At 44.5% G+C, this 21,542-nt stretch overlaps 3 protein-coding genes across 3 annotated transcripts; 2 read left to right on the top strand and 1 right to left on the bottom strand.

Moving 5' to 3' along the window:
• Positions 1–11: 11 nt before the first annotated feature.
• Positions 12–3,674, top strand: fabp10a (fatty acid binding protein 10a, liver basic). Its single transcript, XM_064353352.1, has 4 exons — positions 12–171; positions 2,488–2,660; positions 3,092–3,181; positions 3,526–3,674. Exons 1-4 carry the CDS (start codon positions 105–107, stop codon positions 3,574–3,576), a joined length of 381 nt encoding a protein of 126 aa, XP_064209422.1. The 5' UTR covers positions 12–104; the 3' UTR covers positions 3,577–3,674.
• A 2,016-nt stretch (positions 3,675–5,690) lies between these two features.
• Positions 5,691–13,742, top strand: srsf10a (serine and arginine rich splicing factor 10a). Its single transcript, XM_064353207.1, has 6 exons — positions 5,691–5,945; positions 8,071–8,175; positions 9,399–9,502; positions 10,052–10,223; positions 11,005–11,055; positions 11,937–13,742. The coding sequence occupies exons 1-6, from the start codon at positions 5,881–5,883 to the stop codon at positions 12,238–12,240; spliced, it is 801 nt and encodes a 266-aa protein (XP_064209277.1). The 5' UTR covers positions 5,691–5,880; the 3' UTR covers positions 12,241–13,742.
• A 2,936-nt stretch (positions 13,743–16,678) lies between these two features.
• pnrc2 (proline-rich nuclear receptor coactivator 2) lies at positions 16,679–21,523 on the bottom strand. Its single transcript, XM_064353248.1, has 3 exons — positions 21,337–21,523; positions 20,504–20,730; positions 16,679–20,024 (listed from the first exon to the last, which is right to left on the bottom strand). Exon 3 carries the CDS (start codon positions 19,999–20,001, stop codon positions 19,507–19,509), a length of 495 nt encoding a protein of 164 aa, XP_064209318.1. The 5' UTR covers positions 20,002–20,024; positions 20,504–20,730; positions 21,337–21,523; the 3' UTR covers positions 16,679–19,506.
• Positions 21,524–21,542: the final 19 nt, after the last annotated feature.

Genomic DNA, 21,542 nt, shown 5'->3' with positions numbered 1-21,542 from the left:
GTATCGACGCAAGGCCAGGACGGCCCTCCACTCTCAGCTGAGCTTCTCTCTCCAGCATCGGCCATTTTGGAGCAAAGGGAGTGACAGTTGCCGCCTCGGTGAAGATGGCTTTCAGTGGAACGTGGCAGGTGTACGCGCAGGAGAACTACGAGGAGTTCCTCAGGGCTATCTGTGAGTACCACGACTTCATGCTACTCTCACTCTGCTCACACACTCCTCACACACCACTCCCATGCTACACCTACATAACAGCTACTCCTACTCTACTGTGGGCCTGAAGAGTTTCGGTAATGATCATGGGTATCATCAGGCTGCATGTGCACAGCTACCAATTTCAGGATGCAAAGCAGCAAACACTACTACAGTACATTACATTACATTTATTTGGCAGACACTTTTATCCAAAGCAACGTACAGTAAATGGGTGGGGAGGAGGGGTCAAGAAACTACTTGATGTGTTACACCTCCATCTGTCTCCTGCACCCTTCTTAGTAGCTTACCACCATTGGGCAGCCACATCATAGCGAACAACTGACAGATTACAGACCCGTCTAGACTCTTTAGGGAAGTGTTCTGATTGACCGGGTTGGTCCCTGAGAGCCGGCCAGAGGAGGTTGGGTTCCTCCCTGTTGGGTCAGGTGCCTCCTGAGGTTTCATCCCATGTGCCGAAGTGGGGAATTTGGCCTTGCGACTATTGCCACTGGCTTGTTTTCCAGGGCATCATCATTTGTGTAGTGTGTCAAGACCAATTTTTTACGTTTAAATGCACAGCATAATTCACAAATTCACTGGATTAATCAGACTGACGTGGGCTCCGGCTGAGAATCGCTCGGTTTGAACGTATCGATATGAAACAAGTGTGGAAGTGATCAGAGGAAGGCTAAACTAGCGTAAAAGTGCTAACACAAGCCTCTTTGCTGTTTTTTTATGTCAGGTATTTTTGATAATAAAAATTTCAAACAAGGCTATTGCCTGTCCTGCCTACTGTTTTTTGACAGTGCTACCTTTTCTCCATTTCTGTCCCTGGCTTGGGGAAGCTTGGGGGATAACAGTGCCAAACTTAACTTTCTGGGGGGTGTAAGCTTTGTGCAGCATACCTAATCAGTTTTTATTCAAGATCTGAGGTCCTGGAGACTGACTGCATGTGCTAGTTTTTGTTGCAACCGATCCCAAGATCATTTATTGTAGTTTAAAATGAATTTCAGTTTCTATTATAATATTTTTATGAATACCAACGTTTGCTTAGTTTTATCCTCATTTCCCAAAATGGTGCAGTGTCAGTGGCCAGATGCCAACTAATGTCACTAGCCTTGAAATTTAAATATTTAAAAATATAACCTGTTTCTAAAGGAATTGTTTGCGAAATATCATATTACAGAAAAATGAAAGCATTAGTTAAACTGACACATTAAAAAGTTCTGGGATATCCTTATGAGACATAATTCTTCTTGACATAATGTGGGTTAAATTAAATAAAGAGGTTAAATTATGACTCGCTAAAACTGTCTAAGAACAATTCGCAACGTTATAATTCAGAGTGTGTGATTACAGTTGGAACGAGCACCAGCATACAGAAGTGGGCCCCTGATCTAGAAGATCAAATTTATGACTTCAGATATATGAACTGATTTTCTAGGGAGCTAGAGAGTATTGCGTGCACATTCAAAGCAGACAAACATTGCAGTTGAAAATCAACCTGCGGTTTCAGTTATTTCTTGTGTTGCATTCTTTACTAATGCCAAAAGGCACTGAACCAGCTCAACAAAAAACAAAAACAAAGGATTGGACTGCTTTAAAATCACAAGAGGTTTGGGTATGTGCAGAATGCATCAATGTGACATCTTCAAAACAGCCTTCATGACAAATCACTTTAACATTTTTTCTATTACAAAAAAAAACAACCTTTGACAAGTGACAAATGTGCTCTGCGGTGGGTGGCTTATGAAGAGCACCTGTCACCCTGTCACAATGTCTGTCAAGAGAATGTCTTTTAAATTCCAAAGTAGACGAGGGCTGGGGTGGGGAGGTGGGGTGGGGTGGGAATCCCTGCCAGAATATGCATCAAAGATGTCACATCGTTCAGAAACTTTGAAAGCTCTGAGGATACATGTTCAAGCTGTTGCCATTGTAAAAGAACACCATGAAACGATTTCAAATGCATCCTGGGTGGATGTAAAAAAAGAAAAAAAGCCCCCTGCCTTGTATATAAAATGTATGTTTGCTGAAAAACGTGGGCCTGCATGAGCCCTCGAAGCCGTTAAAGAGGTTCTCCGGATAAAGAAAGTAGAGAAAAAACTATATCTGTTCAGACTGCATGAACACTAATGAACTAGTCTTATGGTGACCCCTTACCTAACTTCCCACCCTCCCACATACACACACATGTGCACACACAAACACACGCACGCACACGCACACTCTCACACAACACGCGCGCGCACGCACACCCACACACACACACACACATTTCCCTTGTCTGCCAATCAGCACTGCCGGAGGACGTCATCAAGATCGCCAAGGACGTGAAGCCCATCACAGAGATCCAACAGAACGGCAACGACTTCGTGGTCACCTCCAAGACCCCCAAGCAGTCCGTCACAAACTCCTTCACCATCGGCAAGGAGGCAGACATCACCACCATGGACGGCAAGAAGCTAAAGGTGCGTTTATTCGGTTGTTTATTCTCTGTGTCTATTCTTTCACTGAATCGGCTGTGGGGTTCACACATGAACGTGGCTGTGGTCACGGGTAATTGGACGTTCCAAATCAGGGCGAAATGCCCAATCATCTGCAACCACACACATTGGGAACCAAGTTTTTATGCCTTGTTTTAAATGCAGCAGGACCAAGATGTTATTGTAATCAAAGTTCTCAGGATGTTGCTGTAACCCGCTCCAGTTGGAGTTTCTGTGTTCACAGGATGCTGCTGTAACTCGCTCCAGTTGGAGTTCCTGTGTTCACAGGATGCTGCTGTAACTTGCTCCAGTTGGAGTTCCTGTGTTCACAGGATGCTGCTGTAACTTGCTCCCGTTGGGAGTCCCTGTGTTTTCAGGATGCTGCCGTCATCTCTGTGTTTTCCTCCTCTTTACAGTGCGTAGTCAAGATGGAGGGGGGGAAGCTAATCAGCCAGACAGACAAATTCACCCATATCCAGGAGCTCAAGGGAGACGAGATGGTTGAGGTCAGTGTGGAGCACTGCCAAGGCTAAAAAAGAGAAAAAGAATGACACAAAACAACCTCTACATCTTGGGTTAAGAGGATTACACGCCCACTAAACTCACCTTACTCATGGAGAGTAATCTGATTCATAAATTCTGAATAGAAAGTCATGATGCATTCAGAAAGTTTAACGTCACATTTGCTTAAATATTTCTACACCTTCGTACAAAGCGCTGCATACATTTATTCCATTATTATTATTAGATCTGTTTGCCATCCGCCCCACAAAATGTTGGTCCATAGTGGGCGGGGCTGAGGCTACTTCCTGTCTGCCATTCACCTGCATTCTCCCTCTGCCTTTTTCAGTCACTCACCGTGGGCTCAACCACTCTCATCAGGAAGAGCAAGAAGGTCTGACATCATGCACACAGCAGGGGGCGGGGCCTGGCTGCTGCCAGGGAGATGGCATTGGCTATTTAAATAAACCCTGTCATTTGACTGACAGGAAATAATGACAGTGTGTTCATTTTTTTTGTTTGTTTTTTTTTTTTTAACCAAAAATATAGTGCCACAGCAAAACTACAGCAGAGTGAAACGGCAATTATTTTGAGATTAGCATGGGCATGTGGATGCACGATGAGGGGTTCAAGAGCCCTGTTCAGCACAGCAAGCAAAGCCGCAAAAAAGGCTTTAGCATCTGTCTCAACACAAGCAAATATCAAAGGCTTAAATGCCTTGCTGAGAGTAAAGTGCACTTCATCTTGTTTGTTTTGACTGTTTTACGGAACAAGAACGGCTTAAAAAATACACGTGCTGGCTGCAAATCTCACTTGTATTTTGAGCACGCGTTCAAAAAAGTGATCTACTTTACGCCTCAGCGTCAAAAGCGTGTGTGACTTGTAGACTGAAAACGGACAAAGGCCTGTTGCTTCCATTTTGTCTTCATGGCGTGCAGACTGCACGTCTCCAACGCGTCTGTGGCTTCACACACCTACTTTGTTAATATAATTTGTGACTCATTATTTGTGCAGTAATTCTCCTGCGGCAGTTGCGCAATCATTTTTAAAATGCACAGACTGTTTTCCCCAACGTGCAGCAGTTTGAGATTGAAGTGCCCTTACACTACCGCGTCAGTGAGGCATGTATCGTATGCACGACACATGAGTGTGATACTTAAGCAGCCACACCCAATATTTTTTTTTTTTTTTTAACCTTACAACAATGGCGGGATCAATAAAATATAACAACATTGAATTAGGGTTTAGTTTTCCTTTGACAAATTCCATTTGCTGTGGTCCAACCTGAGCAGAACTATGTTTTAAATAGGTTACTGTTAGTTCCTATCTGTCAGTGACAAGAACGCAATATACCGTATACACATAACTGTGTCTCCAGAAACCCACACTGGCAGATAAATGTGCCGTTTGCTCGGAAAGATTATAATATTTGGTGTAAACTGATTCATATTGATTTTAAATACTCTCCTTGGGATAGCCAGTGACAAAAAATTAAGCCACACTGGGAAACTGTTATTCTTGTAAGGAGCCTGAATTACACAGTATTATAGACAACAACAACGTTGTTCTTCAGTGCAGACCTATCTATCTCACAGCTCATTGAGGCAATAAAAACCTGTCAATCTTTGGGTACTAGCTGGTCCGTCACTTTCCCTCTAAATTCAATTATTTGGAAAATAATTTGCACTAAAGAACAGCAACAGTGCCAGAACAGAGACAGAACAACAGTTAATCAATACATATAAATGTAAATATAAATGTATACATATTTTCAAGTCATTGCGGATAAGTCTCCATGTGATTTGTTTTTAAATCAGGGCAGTGATGGACAGTGGTCCTCATTCACAAAACTTTTCTTAAATTATTCTTTCTTCTGTTCCTATGGAAAACCAATATGGGATTCATGACACATGTGCAGACCTGTGTTTTTGCGCATATCCCTGGTGTGTGAGATGATGAATGTTGACCGTAAATTTTATGCGCAGTCGTGTTCATGTCATTAGCACAATGAAACAGCCATGAACAAATACAGATATGAAAAAAAGATGAATGCCGAAATGTTTGTGTAATGGTTCTTACACACATTTAATGATCAAATATGATCTTACACGTTTTGCGAAAGAGGCCCGGTGTCTCTATTTTTCTCTTAGCAAAGTCTCATTGACTCGGTTAAGGCCAGTGCCAATACGTTTCAATTATTCACAAATGATCATAGATTTTTGCCTGTCAATCTCAGCATGTTATGCCTCAAAAATGTATTTAGTTATTTTGACTCTGCAGCTTCAAAGCATGATATTGCAGCTGGAACAAACATTTATAGTTAACAGTAGCGACCCCGACGGCATACATTAAAAAGCCTGTAACATCTAATTTTAGCTAATTACCTATTGTGCTAATTGGCAGATGGCGTACAGGTCACGCAGATAAACTGCCAGAAGTATCTAACTGACAATTTTGTTGCAGCTGAGAATCAGCTAGCGCTCATACATAGACGTTACACGAATGCCTGTACTTCCTTTTTTAACCCGTTGGCAGGGATCAGCATGCGCTTTCTGCGACTGCGCGTCGTCGCTTTGCTTCGTAGATACCCGCGTTTTGGTGCGACTGTTGTTCCAAAAGCAGCCCTTGCCTCCGCACAGGCAGGCTTCGCGGTCTGTGTCGCTATTTAGTCAGCCAAATTAAATTGCGAGCGAATAACTACACAATGGCCAGGTACCTGCGGCCTCCAAACACCTCCCTCTTCATCAGGAATATCTCCGACGAGACGAGGTAAGTCGGGGTTTGCGATTGTCGTGATGGTCGCTAAATGGCTCGCCGACGTTTCACTATTTTAAAACGACAAACATCATCTAGCTAGCTAGCTAAGCCAGCAGGGTAGCTAGTTTGCAAACGTTACCTTTAATGTAATAGTTAGCTTGTTAGCGTTGTTGCATGGCACGGACCAAGATTTGCTATAGATAGCCTAACGGTAGCTAGACTAGCCTAACTGTATTCGACCACCTATGTCATAGCACGACTTTGTACGCTAGTATAGCACGACTTAGCTCGCTGGTATTAGCTATACCATTAGCCTACTTGTAACGTTAGCTGCCAACTATTTAGCTAGACGGCTGCAACAATACAAATTGTCTGAGTCCATCAACTGTTTTTCGCATTTAGCTAATGCCGTGTTTAGCTTGTTTTGTGAAGCCTGCATAGTAGAATTGTGATTTTATGAACTTTGTTCGCCCGGCTAGCTAATTAATTAGCTAAAGTATTAGGCCAACAAGCTTCTTTGGTAAAGTGGCGTCAGCTAAGTTAGCCGAGTTAGCCAGTTAACCTCACTGTAAAATAATGTGCCAATGAGCCACTTCGCTCCGTCACGGCGTGAGAGGTTCCTCGTGCCGTTCATTCTAGAACCAGTTTAACGTTACTTCCAAAAATATGTTAACTGGGTTAAGTTCGTGTTAAATGCATTGGTAGCTAGCTAAAGTTAGCTGTTAGCTAGCCAACGTGTTCAGAGAATGAAATGCCACTGGCTCTACACGCCCCCGCCCCCGCCGTATCTAATCGGTAGTCTTAATATTTCTGTATTTGGTTTGCATTACAGAGTGGACATGCTTGCCTATAATTAGCAGGGTCATTAACATCCTGAAACTGGAGACGCTGTGTTGTCAAGACAATGCGTCTTGCGCATCTGGTCTGTGCTTATGCATAAGTCACTGGCCTCGTTAATGATGGATACAATCGGATCTGCCTTACTCCCGAGAAAACTTGAGTAGAATCAACTTGGGTATTGGCAAGCTAGTTAATTTAAACTAGTTTTAGTGATAATCTTGCAAGTCGTGGGCGAATGGTAAGAACTCAAACATGTCCACTTAATCAAATGTTATTTTTTTCCCCCTGCCATTAGCCAAAAGCATTTTAAGGGTGTTCCGGTGTCATACTTAACTACGTCCGTATTTCCCTTTCGGTAGTTTTCAAGCCTGCCAGAAACGCAGTTCGTAATCGCGTGCAAACCTTTTCGTTACAGTAGCGTCAAAATCATTCGTCAGTTTACAACGTTGCACTGCACAAGACGAAAACTTGGCACTTAATTTAGCGGACTTGTGTGTTTTAGCGCTTTTTTTTAAATAGCATAGTGCATACGATATGATCATGAGGCCTGCACCCTTACTTTTTAAACTCACACACAGATTTTCAGGAGCAAATGCTGCTAAAATGGGAGTACTGACACCTAATCACGTTCTAGGGAAAAAATGAAATGATGTATTAAAAATGTATTGGTGGACTGAATGGGTTTCTAATGGCCTCAGTGCTGGCACTGGTACTCTCTCTTGACTCTTAAATGTCGGGTTGGGTGTGGTGCATGCCGCCATTTGAGAGTCCTCAAGTCAAAGATTAAGTGTATCTTGCGTAATTGCACAAGCAACTTGAAAATAAATTGGTTTCCCTTCATTTCTACTCGGTGTTTGGGCTTTTGAATCGGTCTTGGCCTGCTACATCGAGATCTTTATGACCCACATATTTAATAAAGATACCATGGTGTGATCAGAAATGCCTTTAACTTCACTAAAATTTGAACTCTGTAAATGTGGTGAAATTATATTTTTCTTACCTGCGAGATACACTTAAATCAGTGACCACCAAATATATTTTTAATCAAGTATTGTTTTGTTGAAGTGGGGGGGCGGGGGGACAGTTAATTGAGTAAAACTGGTCTTACACATGATAGGCAGCTAAAGGTTTAACCTCATTTAGGAGTACAGCTTTGTGGAAGAATATTGGGCATATGGTTTTATATGAACTATAAGAGTGCTGATTGAATAGGGTTCCAGTAGTGAGTTTGACACTAGCTGAAATTGAATTTCTTCTGGGCCGGTGGAATGAGTGTGCTGTTTCACCGGTGATTTAGGCCCGAGGATATGCGTCGTGAGTTTGGTCGTTACGGGCCTATAGTAGATGTCTACATTCCCGTTGACTTCTATACACGCCGACCAAGAGGATTTGCATACATACAATATCCTTTATTCCCAAATGTGAGAATTGAGTGTCTTTGTTTCCTCTCTCTTTCATTTGCTTAAATATTTAAAGTTTGGGCGTGGGTGCCATTTGGAAAAAACCAGTCTTGGAAATTAATACGGTGACTACAATCTGTGGGTGTGGGTTGCTTTTTAAAAAAACTTTTAAAAATTATTTGATTTTGGGTGGGTTGGGATGCTCAAATGGTTATAATTCTGATTGTAGCTTCTGTTTCTTCACAAAGGTTAAAAAAAATGGGGGGTAAGGAAAAAAAAAAAAAGTTTTAAGGCTTCCAAAAAAAATTAATCTGTCTCCTAACGCAACATTTCTTCTGTTGTTGCCCCAGACAACGGAAAGGTTGGAGACCCGCCCTCACAGACTATAAAGGCTGGTGTAGAGTAGATTCCAGGAGTTATGTCCAAGCCAAAGAGACCGTAAGGATGTCAGGCCGCAAGAAAAAAGAGAGAGGGAAAGGTTGAAAAGAAAGAAAAAAAAGCAGAGAATTTTAAAGCTCGAAGAGCCAAAGAGGCGGAGAGAAAGAAAAGAGACCAAAGTGGGCACCGAGGATAAAGAGAGGAGAAAGAGAAAGATAATGGGGCAAAGACAAGCGGGAAACTTCCGGAAAGTTCTTCTGGGAAAAAGCGGTTAAAGAGAGTAAAGGTCAAGATCAAGGTCAAAGTCAAGCATGTTAAAAAGGTAACATTTAATTTTTGTATCCTACCAAAACATTATACGTAGTGTATATTTTTACTTTGCTCCTCCCCCCCCCCCCTCCTCGCCTCCGCAAAAGCCAATCAATTGCAGCCTGTTCATGAAACCGCAAATCGTTAATTTTGTAATGATAAATCCATGTATCCGTTTGTGTATTTTTTAGTTTTGTTTTTTTCGAGTTCAACCGATTTTGAAAGTAATTGAAAAGTAAAATAAAACTCCTGATGTATGTTTATTTAATCACATTTACACTCTGCCTTATCTTTAATCTCCAGAAGAACCGATCTCTGTTAGTTACTGTCATCTTTAAATTTTATTGTATTTGTGATTCGGTGGCATTGGGCCACAAACTAAACAAAATGGCTCCCAAGTAAGAGCATCTAAAGTAAAACTGAGCCCCCAGGTACTGGCGCGTGTGTCTGTGTGTGCTTGAGGGTGTACAACCCCCCCCCCCCTCCCCGACCCCCTGAAACCTGAAAGTTGAAATGGAAAGCCTTAACAGCTCAGCACGTTTGAGGACGTCCGCGACGCCGAGGACGCACTCCACAACCTGGACAGGAAGTGGGTCTGCGGCCGACAGATCGAGATCCAGTTCGCTCAGGGAGATCGAAAAAGTAAGGGACCTGTAAGGAGCTTCCTGTAGCTGTCTGTGTAGGGTTTGTGTCCCCCGCAGCAGACCAGATGCACCGTGTGCGCATGCAGAAGGAACTGTGCACAAACAGACACACGCGTGCGTGTGAAACATAATCGCACACGCTCAAGCCTACGCAGTCAGATGAGCACATCTGGACCTACAGTGACACACACTCTCTCTCACACACGCTCACTAACACCACTACACTACACATCCATACCATCACAAAACAAACACACTCACATCTACAACACACACTCAGTACAGACACACAGCGCACAGATGCATACTTATCCTTCCCACTTTGTTTGGACCCCAGTTTCCTGATTAAGGGCAGAATTTCAGCTTTGGTCCACAGCTCCGCCCCTCAGTGTACACGCAGTCATTCGGCCTCCAGGTGCTCACAGCACCTTATTCTGGCGCCGCGGCGATTCTTTATCCAATCGGAACCCCCCCCCCCCCCCCGTAGGTCCTGTCGCTGTCATGTCGTTTTGACCCCGCCCCCTGCCCCCCTCCCGTTTTCCTGCAGCGCCCAATCAGATGAAGGGCAAGGAGAGGCGCTCGCCCCGCAGCTTCTCCCGCTACGACGACTACGAGCGGGACGGGCGTCGCCGGCGGTCCCGCAGCCGGAGCTACGAGCGCCGCCGCTCCCGGAGCCCCTCCTACGAGCGCCGCCCCCGCCGCTCTGAGAGCCCTCGAGAGTAAGGGCCTCGCCACGGCAACGCCCCCCCCCCCCACCCGGAAACGCTGACTTTTACGTTTTTGTTTTTGTTTTTTTCCCCCGTTATTGCTTCCTTGTTTATTTTCATGACTGGCTAGTTTTATTGCTGATCTTCATCTCCGAGCTTCCAGTGCACGTGCCTCTGGTGGGGGAGACTTTCGGGGCCTGACGGTCGGCATTTCCTGTTTAAATGTGCAGCCGGTCTTTCGGGTAAACCCTGCTGGTTTAGCCACTGTGAGAGCAGAGTTGCATGTCCTGGCCGTCAACTCGGAAGAACTGTAGCGGGCTTTGTTGCATTTGAAACATTTGCTTATCTGCAAATGCACTTTTATTTGGTCTTTTTATTCCCCTAAAATGTTTTCCATTTGTTGACTTTAGGGTTCAGTCAACAGGTGTCTAAATTGCAGAATGCGGAATTGTATTTTGGCTGCTTTCTGTAAGACGCAAGATGGTTTTTTGGACATCTCATTACCCAAATTGTTCCCTAAAGTCCCCTTAAATTAACAAACCACTGGCATGGTTAAAATCTCATTTCAAATAATGACAAAATTTAATTAAGGATTAGCAAATGGCAACTTGGGGACGGGGGGGGGTGATGGGAGGGGGATTGTTGCCTACGACATTATTACTGTTCCGTGGAAGAGCGTACTGATCTGGGGGTGTCAGAGAGTATGACCTCGTCACTGACTCTCAGAAGTGATCTGATGCCCGGTCTGTTTTTTATTTTATTTTTTGTTTTGTTTTTCCGGAATGTTCTGCAGCTCCCGTTCGTACGCCAGACACCGAAGAAGCCGAAGCCACGAGAACGACAGGTGAGGCTACTAATCCGCCGTAGAGCTGAGATCACGCGCTAACGTGTGTCTGCACTTCCTGTGCGGGACGCGACACCGACGCCTGTCGGATCAAACCCCCACAGGCCCCGGGAACAGAACCCCCGGTCCAGCGAGGCCCGGGCGAGCTTGTGCAAGCTCCGATTCTCTAGCATTATGCACAGTTTGTATCTGCAGAAAGCAGCTGCGAGTGCTTTGAGGATAATCCCTCGCGAGCTCGATCTTGCTCTGAACGAGGTGGCGGTCTGTTCAGTCATACGAGTGTGTTTTTTGAGCTGTGCTCGTGTTTTGTAATAAGATTTGCGATGTTTCTTCTCTGGCGACTCCCTGATAGACGGGGATATGCTTAGCAGTGGCCTTCAGGTTGTTTGTTTGCATTTTGAGAAGTCGTGCTTCCTCTGACAGCTTGATGTTTTTCATGTGGGTACCTCCTTTGGTGTTTCATATTTCAGCTATAATGGAACTTTCCTGTGCCTCTACACACACAAATGTGTTCTGACCTCTCTTGATCCATTCAGATTAATAGAAGCATATTTATTACTTTTGTGATTTTTACATTAACTATATTCTGCTACTTGAGGTTTCTGGGTGGGGGTTTTTTCTCCGATAATGTATAAAAAGTGAAACTTTTTCTGTGATTACTAAGAGCGTCTGCCAAATGCCTGTAATGTACTTGGAGTTGAATTTAACAGAATCTGGGTTTAGCCAATTAAGATCGGATTTTGCTTCAGGTTGTTTTGCACAATTTCAGTAGCTGACATATTGGGCTATAAGCTCTGAGGCTCTTATTTAGCAGTGCTCTGTAATGTGAAATGAAATGCCAGTCTTTTGCAGCCCTTGTAACTTAGTGTCCCCCCCCCCAGGTACAGACCCCCCCAGCGTGATCACCACCGCCCGCATCACGGGCCGCCGTCCCGCAGCCGATCCAACACCCCCTCCCCGTCCCGCTCCAGATCGTCCCGGGGCAAGAAGGAGGCCAAAGCCAAGTCGCGCACCCCGTCCAAGTCCCTGAGTCCTCCACTGGAGGACTTCCACCTGGCGTCCGTGTCCCATGGGTCCCAGAAAGACTCCCGGCTGCACTCGCCCTCCCGCTCTCGATCCCGGTCCCTCTCGCGGTCCCGGTCCCGCTCTCGGTCCTGGGCCGGGCGTAAATCGGGGGGTCACTAAAACAACCCCCTTAATAACACCCCCCCCCCCTCAGGCCTGGTCCCTGAGGGCCACAGGCTCTGTTAGTTTTCAGTTTCACTTTAAAATCAGCCGCCAGTGCAGCCGAGAGTCGAGTTTGCAGTGCAGTCAGCAGCGGTGGGAGAGCGTGGGGTTTCGTTTCACGTTACCGTTGGGATGTTCGCTTTGCGATGGTGGGATGTTTAGCAGTAACGTTGTTTTTCCCAGGTGTGTCAGATGTGACTGGACTCTGTGAATCGGTGAAAATGACAATTTGTGTACAGTATTTATACAGCATCATTTTGTTAGTCAGAAGCAGGGTGGGCACTGAAGTGGTAAGCTCATTTGAATCCGTGGCCTGGCTGCTTTGGAAGAATGACCCTCATGACTTGTGCAGCTAAAGCCCCCCCCAATCTCTCCTTTTCTTCTTCCTTATCAAAGATGTGAAAAGCAACAAAAAATACAAATTCAAGTACATTCAATTGGCCTCTGCTCAGAAAATTTGGCAGCATTTTTTTATTTTTATTTTTTAAAGTTGTATTATAATATTGTTAGTAATCTCTGTATTCTTTGGATGTCCTGCTTCTGATTGGATTACATAAATTTCAGAAGTGGGTTCTGTGTAAATCGATGGGCTGAAGGGACATGTGCGGTTAAAGTATTAATGCAAACATTTTGGGAGGGGGGGTCTTGCATCTGTCTCGCATACTGTAAGTTAGACTAAATGGCAGGATATTTGAACCAGTCACAATATTGTCCCACTCTTTTTTTTTTTTTTGTATAACCTAAGAACATCCACTTCATCTAGGCGACTTTTGTGTATAAACATTAACTATATTCTGCTACTTGAGGTTTCTGGGTGGGGGGGGTTTTCTCAGCTAATGTATAAAAAATACAAACTTTTTCTGTGATTACTAACAAACTCCACTTTTTTTTTTTTTTTTTTTTTGCTACTTGTCAGTTGAGAGCCAGTCTTCCGCTCAGACAGTTCGCTTGTATTTTTCTAAGGTATGACAGGTATTTGCTTCGACCCATGTACACTATAGTATTGTTGTCTTTCCCACAAAAGGTTGCGTTGAAAGCAATGGTAAGAGGAAACCAGGTGAGCTGTGCTGTTCTGACATTTTGTGAAAACACCACACTTGAGAGCAGGACATTTTGTTGAGAACATTTTGTTCCATTTTTAATGAATATGCAGTACCATGTAAAAAGTTTACAGATTGCTTTTTTTAATGCATATTGATTTCCCCCTTAAATTATAATAGTAACCCTCAGAGATAAATGTGTGGTTTTACTGTGATATCTGAGGTAAAAGCCCATCTCTATTGTCAAGAATGTGGTCACTGACTTTGTTCCTCAAAAAATAGCAACTAATTTTGGTATGTGTTTCGGTCCTGGTTTCGCCTCTTCAACGGTTTATTAATCTTGTATACACTTTATTACTTATAAACAAACTGTAATGGCTGTGTGTTACTACTTTGAGTAAAGGTTTGCCTGACAATTCACTGGATCACTTTTCTTTGAAACCAGGAGTTTTAATATACATTTGGAATAAATGTCCGTGGGTGACTTTGAACAACTCCAAATTTTGTTGCTCAGCAGCTGACTCATGGGGCAGTGCGTTTTGACTACATAAGCATGACATAATCGCCTCTACAAGTCCGTTGAAAATGTTTTGCTCAGAGTGAATCGCAGGGATTCAACAAGTTGGAAATGAGGTAAAAAAAAAAATTATAATGACAATAAATTGGCAGTCTTTCCTCACCCAATGATCACACCAGAGACAATAACACACTTACGTACTCGAGGGGCTGGGGGGTTGGCGGTTGGCGGTCTCGTAGAAACCAAAAAGAAAAACATCCAAGTGGAACCAAAGGGAGGCCTGACCAGAAAAGTTTCAGAACCGCTGCCTTAGACGCACAGTTCCATTTCAAATGGACACCGTCAAGCCAAGGATGAACTTAAATCTTTAAGTTCTAGGCCTGGCCAAAACCTTTGATGCATCTCGACTCTGTTTAACATTCTCGGCGTCACATTTAGAGCGGGACCCTCGTTTGCTCTGGTGCCAGGGTACAATAAAACCAAAAAGGTAAAAAAAAAAAAGTAAAAAGAGAGCAATTTATGACAAATTAAGAGAAGAGAATAACAGGCACCTCACCGTCTTATTTGGTCACGGCCTGGTATGAAATCCTGGGACGTAGGGAGCACTTACTGGCAGTTTAAAACAACTGCCCATCGACACAAAAGGGTGAGTGAATAGGTTGAAGAGTACTTCATCAGCCCTGTGAGTGCACGCATTTATCAGACTCACAATATGGTGCCCTTTTCTTCAGAAAGTGCCTTAAAGGGGGGGCAACAAGTCGCAGCATGTGCAACACAAGAAGGCAGCGACTGCCGTGACAATAGAGAGCAAATCGCCTCGAGCGGTAGCGTTAAAATAATCTCGCCGAATTACGTCATGGTGATTTGTGCACAGTGGTGTCCCGATGTAACGCCCTGCGGTTTTATTTTTTTGCCCTTTATTTTCAAGGTGTTGTCTCAGGAAGTCTCCATTGCGTCGTAAGATTTAACATGACCTGAACTGAAAAAAAATAAAATAAAAATAGAACTGGGAGGGAGAACGTCACAGTGCAGACTGGGCTAACCCTCTTTAGTCCCTTATGCAATGCAGCTCTGATGGCAGTGCTAAACCGACTTCCTTCAAACCCCAACATCACGCCTGCAAACACAGTTAGCTGGTCACCGTGGGAATGGGCATCACAGGCCTGGGTACACAAGTAGCCAATCACAGGGGATGGAATGTGTGACAGTTGGCTGCGGACAGGCGTACGGTGGGGCTATCTCTCCCTCGGCTCTGTATGTTAAAATCTCTGCCAGCTGTCGGCCAATCGGAGAGCAGAAGGAAGCACACTGAGGTTAATTTAATCTTTTGCTTAAACATTGTAAAAGAGGAAGAAAAAAAAAAAACATTAATCAGCACTTCTCTAAGTCAACCATGTGAAGATGAAAGGAAGTAAAAATCAACAATTACCTTCACTGGGCTTAAATGATTAGGCTCAACAGATACAAGCAGGGTTAGTTTTCGCAAGATGATTTCAAATTACATTATACGAGTAAATGGCTTCAAATGGCAACATTTAAGCTGTAACATGGTTATGAAAGTATGCTAAGATTTATTCGTATGTTACATTTGATGGCATTCAGTCCACTAGCTCAGGTCATCACACAATGTGAGGTCCGATCCATTTCATTCAGGCCAGCGCAGAGGTCTTCATTCGGCAGTGAGCGCACGGCTCGGCTCCTAAAAGGAAGTCATCCGCTGGTCTGACTGGCAACAGGACAGGGTGTGGTTGTGTAGCACAGTACCAGTACAGAATGAGGTAGTGTGTTGTTTAGGCGTGCCCTCATGACAAAAAAATACTTTAAAACATTTCTATAAATGGGAACAGGTGGAACCAACCATTCCCTCCAGCAGATGCCCATATTTTTTAGGTTAATTTCCACAACAATTTCCTCAAATTACTGCCCAGCAACCCTGGGACCAAACTGGGAAGAGATGTGAGCAAATCCCTGTTTAGGTGGAGTGGGCACTTTGCTTTAAAATGGCTGTAACCGCCAAACCATCCACTATTTACTTTAAGGCACTTTTGAAAACGTGAGATACTAATAAAGCACGATTCACCAGGTGTAACCAACTGTTGCTCAGTCAGCTCTCCTAATGAGCTATCGGCATTAACTCTCACATTAAAAATAGAAATTCCTTTACATCACCAGATCTAGAACGTTCCAGGTGTGGCTCTACACACCAGCTTCCGAGAAAAGCTCAATGAAAACAATACCCACGATGAAGATCCTCCCATAACCGAGACCGCGTGCCCGTTCTGCAGGCTATTTCTGGTATGGGCGAGCTGGTTTGACGGCACAGAACGAATTCTGAATCGCACTGATCGTCTTAACACACATGCAACTGTACGTGCCTACATTCGTAAACAGATTAGGCTCTTGACTGTGTTGCTTAGTAATGCTCGGTACTGGAACAGACGCAGAAGATCATGTAATGTCTTGGCTTGCGACCAAATGCGAGTGAGCAGCAACCGCCATCTACACGGCACAGCCGCGTCTTATCAAGCGCTCGCGCACAGATGGCGATACCGCCATCGACGCAGCAGTCTCTTGTCACGTACTCGCGCGCAAAATGCGATACCATGGAGACACGGATAGTGAATCGTGCACATGGACACGATCCGTGAATTCGCCCGTAAAACGTAACAGGTCAAAACCGCTAAAATGGTAACGAAACTAAGAACACGGCCAGCGAAGAAATGCCACCGCTTCGCTGCTCAACATAAAAAAACACTTACCCCAATTCTCCACACGAACGTCCTCAATGTGTCATTTGCAGACAGAATAAGAAGCACAAACGCCAGAAATGAGAACACAGTTTGGGGGGAAAGGAAAGGGAAGTTTATTATTTTTAACAGCCAATTAAAATTAGTGCTTTGAGGTTAAAATTATTTTCTTTTCTTTTTTTTTTCCAAATGGCAATTTCTTTTTTCATGGGCACATTATCAGCGTATTCATAGTGACAAAAGATAAAAGGGGGACAAATTGGCAGCCAATTAGAAGGGAAACTCAAGGGAGTTTCAAATTTGGGAAAAGGACTACTTTTACATGTACAAACAGTCGTCAGAAACAATATCCAAATGATAGATCAAACACTTAACCTGAACAACAAAAGGCATAACTGAACAGATGTGGAAAAACTATAACATGACAGTTGTAGCAAAAAAAAAAAAAAAAAAAAAAAAAACACACCAAAAACCAATTCCATTTATGGGCTGGCGGAAGTACAGCCCATCTTTGAAAAAAGTTTTTGGCGTAAGCGGTTACTCATTGAATAATTACAATAAACCTTTCAAAACTAGCAAGGCAGAAAACAACCACTTTCCAACTGTTTTAAACTGTGGAGGCAACTAAAGGATGTGCAATTCATAAAAGGAAACGGCTAAAAGACATTTCAACACTGTTTGTACATGCAAAAATCCCTTTTCAAAATCCGATTTCGTTTTCCGTTAACAAGTTCTTAAAGGGCGCGTCACGCTGGACGCGATACAAAACATGTCTCAAAACAATAAAAAAAAACATTATGTGCAAGATCACTGGTACCATTACACAGTGCATGGCATTTTGAGACACTTTCGCAATCTTTTTTCTTTTTTTTCTTAACAAAAATAATCTTCAGCATTTGAAATCAAGCCACGTCCTCAGCATGGCTTTTACATTCAGTGTTCTTACTAAAAATACTTTATCGATGCAGGTTTAAAACAGCCCTGCAAAATATACATATGCTACAAGTTTTACAATTCATTATTTACATGGCTCTTTACTCTTTTTCCTTAAACAGGCTTGCATTTTTCTCTTCAGTTGTTTTTTTTTTTTCATCCTTCTTTCTTTAAAAATAAACACGGCCACAATTGCTTAGGATTTTCACAGAGGGAGAGAGAGAGAGCGAGAGCGCCTCCCACTCGTCCCCACTGTGCAAGGCTCAGAACTAGGTCAGTCGGGAGTGGAAAATGATTGCGCAACTTGTTGAACCAAGGAGGGGGGGGGGGGGGGGGGGCAGGGCAGCCTGTAGGCGAGGTTATCAATCATAAATCCCAACAGCAGTGCAAGGGAGACAGGTGCTCGAAGGCAGTAACAAGAGCGTGTTGGCAGGCCAACCTTGTGATAGGTGCCTTTTTTTAAAAATATGTAAACAAGTCAGCTATGGGCTCACGCCCAACGTCAAGTCCTTTGTTTAAAGTTGTGCAGCTCCGGACTCCGCCCCCCCTCCCACTCCCCCTCCCCCTCCCTATCCCCCTCCTTTCCCGAAAATGACCAGACAGCGAGCAGGGCTACATCCACCCGCCCCCCTGCTGGGACAGAGGGCGAAGATTAAAAATATCAGGGCCCTCTGCCCCCCCACGTGAGGCACGTACGCAGCCCTCTTCCGCGTCGCCCGCTGCCTGGCCTTTTTGTTTTTCGGAGAACGAGAGAGAGACAGAGAGAGAGAGGAAAAGGGTGTGAGGGGGCGAGAGAAACCGAGCGCTAGCACAGATACGATTGTGTGCGTTCGACATGATGCGTCACAAAGGACTGGATTCACCACAGCGCTCCACCGACACGGCTCCTATGGCACTTCTTGCCGAGTCTGATGGCCCAAAACAAAACAATAAATCTTTTTAAAGAAAAAAAAAAAAAAAAAAAACCCACACAAGAATTAAAAAAACAAAAAAAAAAAGCTTTGGTAAACACGCTTACTAATGCATACAACTCTGATCACAACAACCTGAATGAAAATGGACTTTTGAACGTGCTCCTACAGAAAAGCTTATGGACCTGGTACGTGCTAAACTCCCATAGTGCAGTGCGCACAGCGCAGTTTGGAAAAAAAATTCTCTTTTTTATTTTTTTTTATTTTACAAGAGTTGGAGGTACGAGGTCCATGGGCCGCGGCTCGTCTGATCTCAGACAAAAATTTGAGGATTAAAGTGTAACCTGTGCTCACTACAGCTAGCTCATCCACATTCGGTTAGCATTGTCAAACAGCTTCGCTTTCCCTGCGAAGTCAAAAGCAAAATACAATAATCATCTACATTTTGAGCCCTGTTCAAGACAAAAACACCGAAGTCACTGTGCTTTTGCAAGGAGACTAACTCCCAGCTTCCCAGTTTTCAAGAGTGTGAAGCTGCACAGTCCACAAGCAGTTGCCGTGGACACTAAAGGGATAGAACCATTCAGAAAACCAAACCCCAGCACTCCCCAACCCCAAACCAAACCTGATTAGGCAGAAAATGCATAAGGTTCGCAAACGGCCAAAAAAAAGGGGGGAAAAGAAGAAAAAAAAAAAACACAGAAAAAGAGCAAAACACATTGAAATCCAGTTCATCAATCGATCACAGAAACAACCAACCCCTCGACAGGATTTCCCTTCCAGCAAGGCTACAGTGCTGTAATAACGCGATAGCACACAGGCAGTTTAAAATAAAACAGGAGACAGATGCACGCGAGGCACACACTGAAGACACAGCTCCACCATGAGCCCCTCTTCCATCCTCTCCACTCTAAGACTTTAAAATTATTAGGGTTTTTAAAAAAAAAATTAAGATCAAATCCGTATTACAGCACTGCCATGTTGCTGCCAGGCAAGCCACTCCCGGTGGGGGAGGAGGGGGGAAGGTCTAGTCCATTCATTGGCTTTCAGTTAAAGGTTAGGTGAAAATGCACACATCAGGCCTGGACCTTCAGGAGGCTCTTGAGCTGGAAGGCCATGGCCTCCCGGTGGTCGCAGCTGGTGGTGGGCAGGGGGAGGGACACCCAGTGGCTGGGGGGTCGGGGGAGCAGGCTGGGGGAGGGGGGCTCGCTGAACTTGGCGCCGGCGTAGGCCTGGCCGCCGCACTGGGACGCCAGCAGGGTGTTCAGGTGAGACACGGCCTGGTCCCAGCTCTGGTTGTACGCCGCGGCGACGGTGGCGAAGCGGACGACGCTCTTCTCCGCGGGCGCGGCCTGCCGCGCCTCCGGAGCCCAGGGGCAGCCCACGCCCTTGCTGCCCTTCTCGCCCTTGCGGTGGGGGTGGGGGTTGGCCCCCGCGCCCCCCCGCACCGCCATCGGCCCGCTGTGGTCGCGGCCGCGCTGCCTGACCCCGCCTCCGTGGTGCTGACCCTTCTTGCACACGCCGCGCTCCGGGTGCGACACTGGAATGTTGTACCTCTCGCCACCTCCCATACTCGCCTCAAACTGGATGTCACCTGGGACAGGGGGGGAGGAAAATGCTTTTTAAAACCTATAAAAACAGTTTAAGATTCCAAATTCTTTTTTTGGAAAGTGGACAACAATCTTATAACTGGTTTAAAAACAAAATGCATTAAAAAAAATAGTACATGTTTAAATATAGTTAGGAGTGTTGATTTGGGTCAAATTCTTCCTTTCAGCTCATAGTGACATAATAAGGATATGAACTTAACCGTTACAATTAAAAGTGACACGCACTCAAAAAGTTCGACCTTTGTACGCTATGCCACAGTCAAGGGCTGCGATTAACGATAGCAAGAGTTGAAAAGGTGACGGGGCTGCAGAATAATTGTGCTAAAGTGTACCAACGTTTCCTAAATCACGAAGTAAACTGAATGTTTTCAACAAAACAAAGGACTACAGACCAGCACCCGGCCGTCTCGCCCAACACCGACATCCCCCTCCCCTCCCCCACCACCAGCAGCGGCAAGCCCACCTCTTTGTTGTTAAAAAGTAGCGTGTACGGACTTCTTCCACTCTTAATTTCTCCTCTCCGATCGGGCTCCAGGTCCTCGAAGTAGGCGTTGGTCCACTTCTCTCTGTTCGTTTAAGTCCAGCAAGTTTTGGGGTTTTCATGTGCCAAAAGTAAGAGCAGTTTTGCCGTGAAGCCGAGCCGAACATCAATTCACCTCGGCGCACGGTGCTCCAAGAGAAGCCGTGGATCTGAAAACAGACGATCAAGTGGTGTAAAAAATGTCGCTATTGTTTCATATATAAAAATTACATAATTGAGATCCCGACGCTACACAGCCATTGAAAGAAGCCTTTGCATCAGGATTAGTGCGTAATTAATTAGACAGCCATTTGTCTTGAATAGGATAAACCCTAAATAGCCCAGTGAAACCAGTGTGAGTCAACTGTAGTCAGTTATAGTCATATTAACCAATGAGCTGATTTAAAAACATAGACGTAAAAATGACGAGTGGGATTCGCTTAGAAGACATATCGACAGCCAAGTCAATGGCTCCGATGTTGATCAACAGCCAAGTTAGCCGCTAGCTAACCAGCTCTAACGCAGTTCGACCAGGAAATGGACAGTGGCTTTCAACAACTCGACTTAGTCTATTCGTTGAAAGCGAGAAATAGCCAGTTGATGGTCTGAAATCAAAAATAGAGTACACTCTCCCTCTGGTATACATCTAAAAAAATAAAACGACGAAATCTAGGTCACATTCTTGCAGGAAACAAAAACAAAGAGATCTTCAACATGGCGCCCAACGAATCAACTTCAGGGGGGAAGTGTTTCAAAACTGAAATGTGCAATCTTACCGACTTCTTCTGGCTTAGATGGTGGAAAACCCCCCTTCAAACGCAGGTATAAAGAAACGACCGTATCTCAGGATGTATAAAAGATATACGATGTGTAAACAAGTTTGCAACCCGCGAACTTCGTACAGTGAAATGAGTCGCCTGTCCCTTCTCTCACTCAGTCTGTATTTGCAACAAAATGGCACCTCAAGCTGGGAAATGTAGCT

This window comes from Anguilla rostrata, chromosome 1, assembly GCF_018555375.3.
Source record: "Anguilla rostrata isolate EN2019 chromosome 1, ASM1855537v3, whole genome shotgun sequence".
NCBI lineage: Eukaryota > Metazoa > Chordata > Actinopteri > Anguilliformes > Anguillidae > Anguilla > Anguilla rostrata.
Note: the sequence above shows the minus strand (reverse complement) of the source record. Positions and strands in the feature narration are given on the sequence as shown.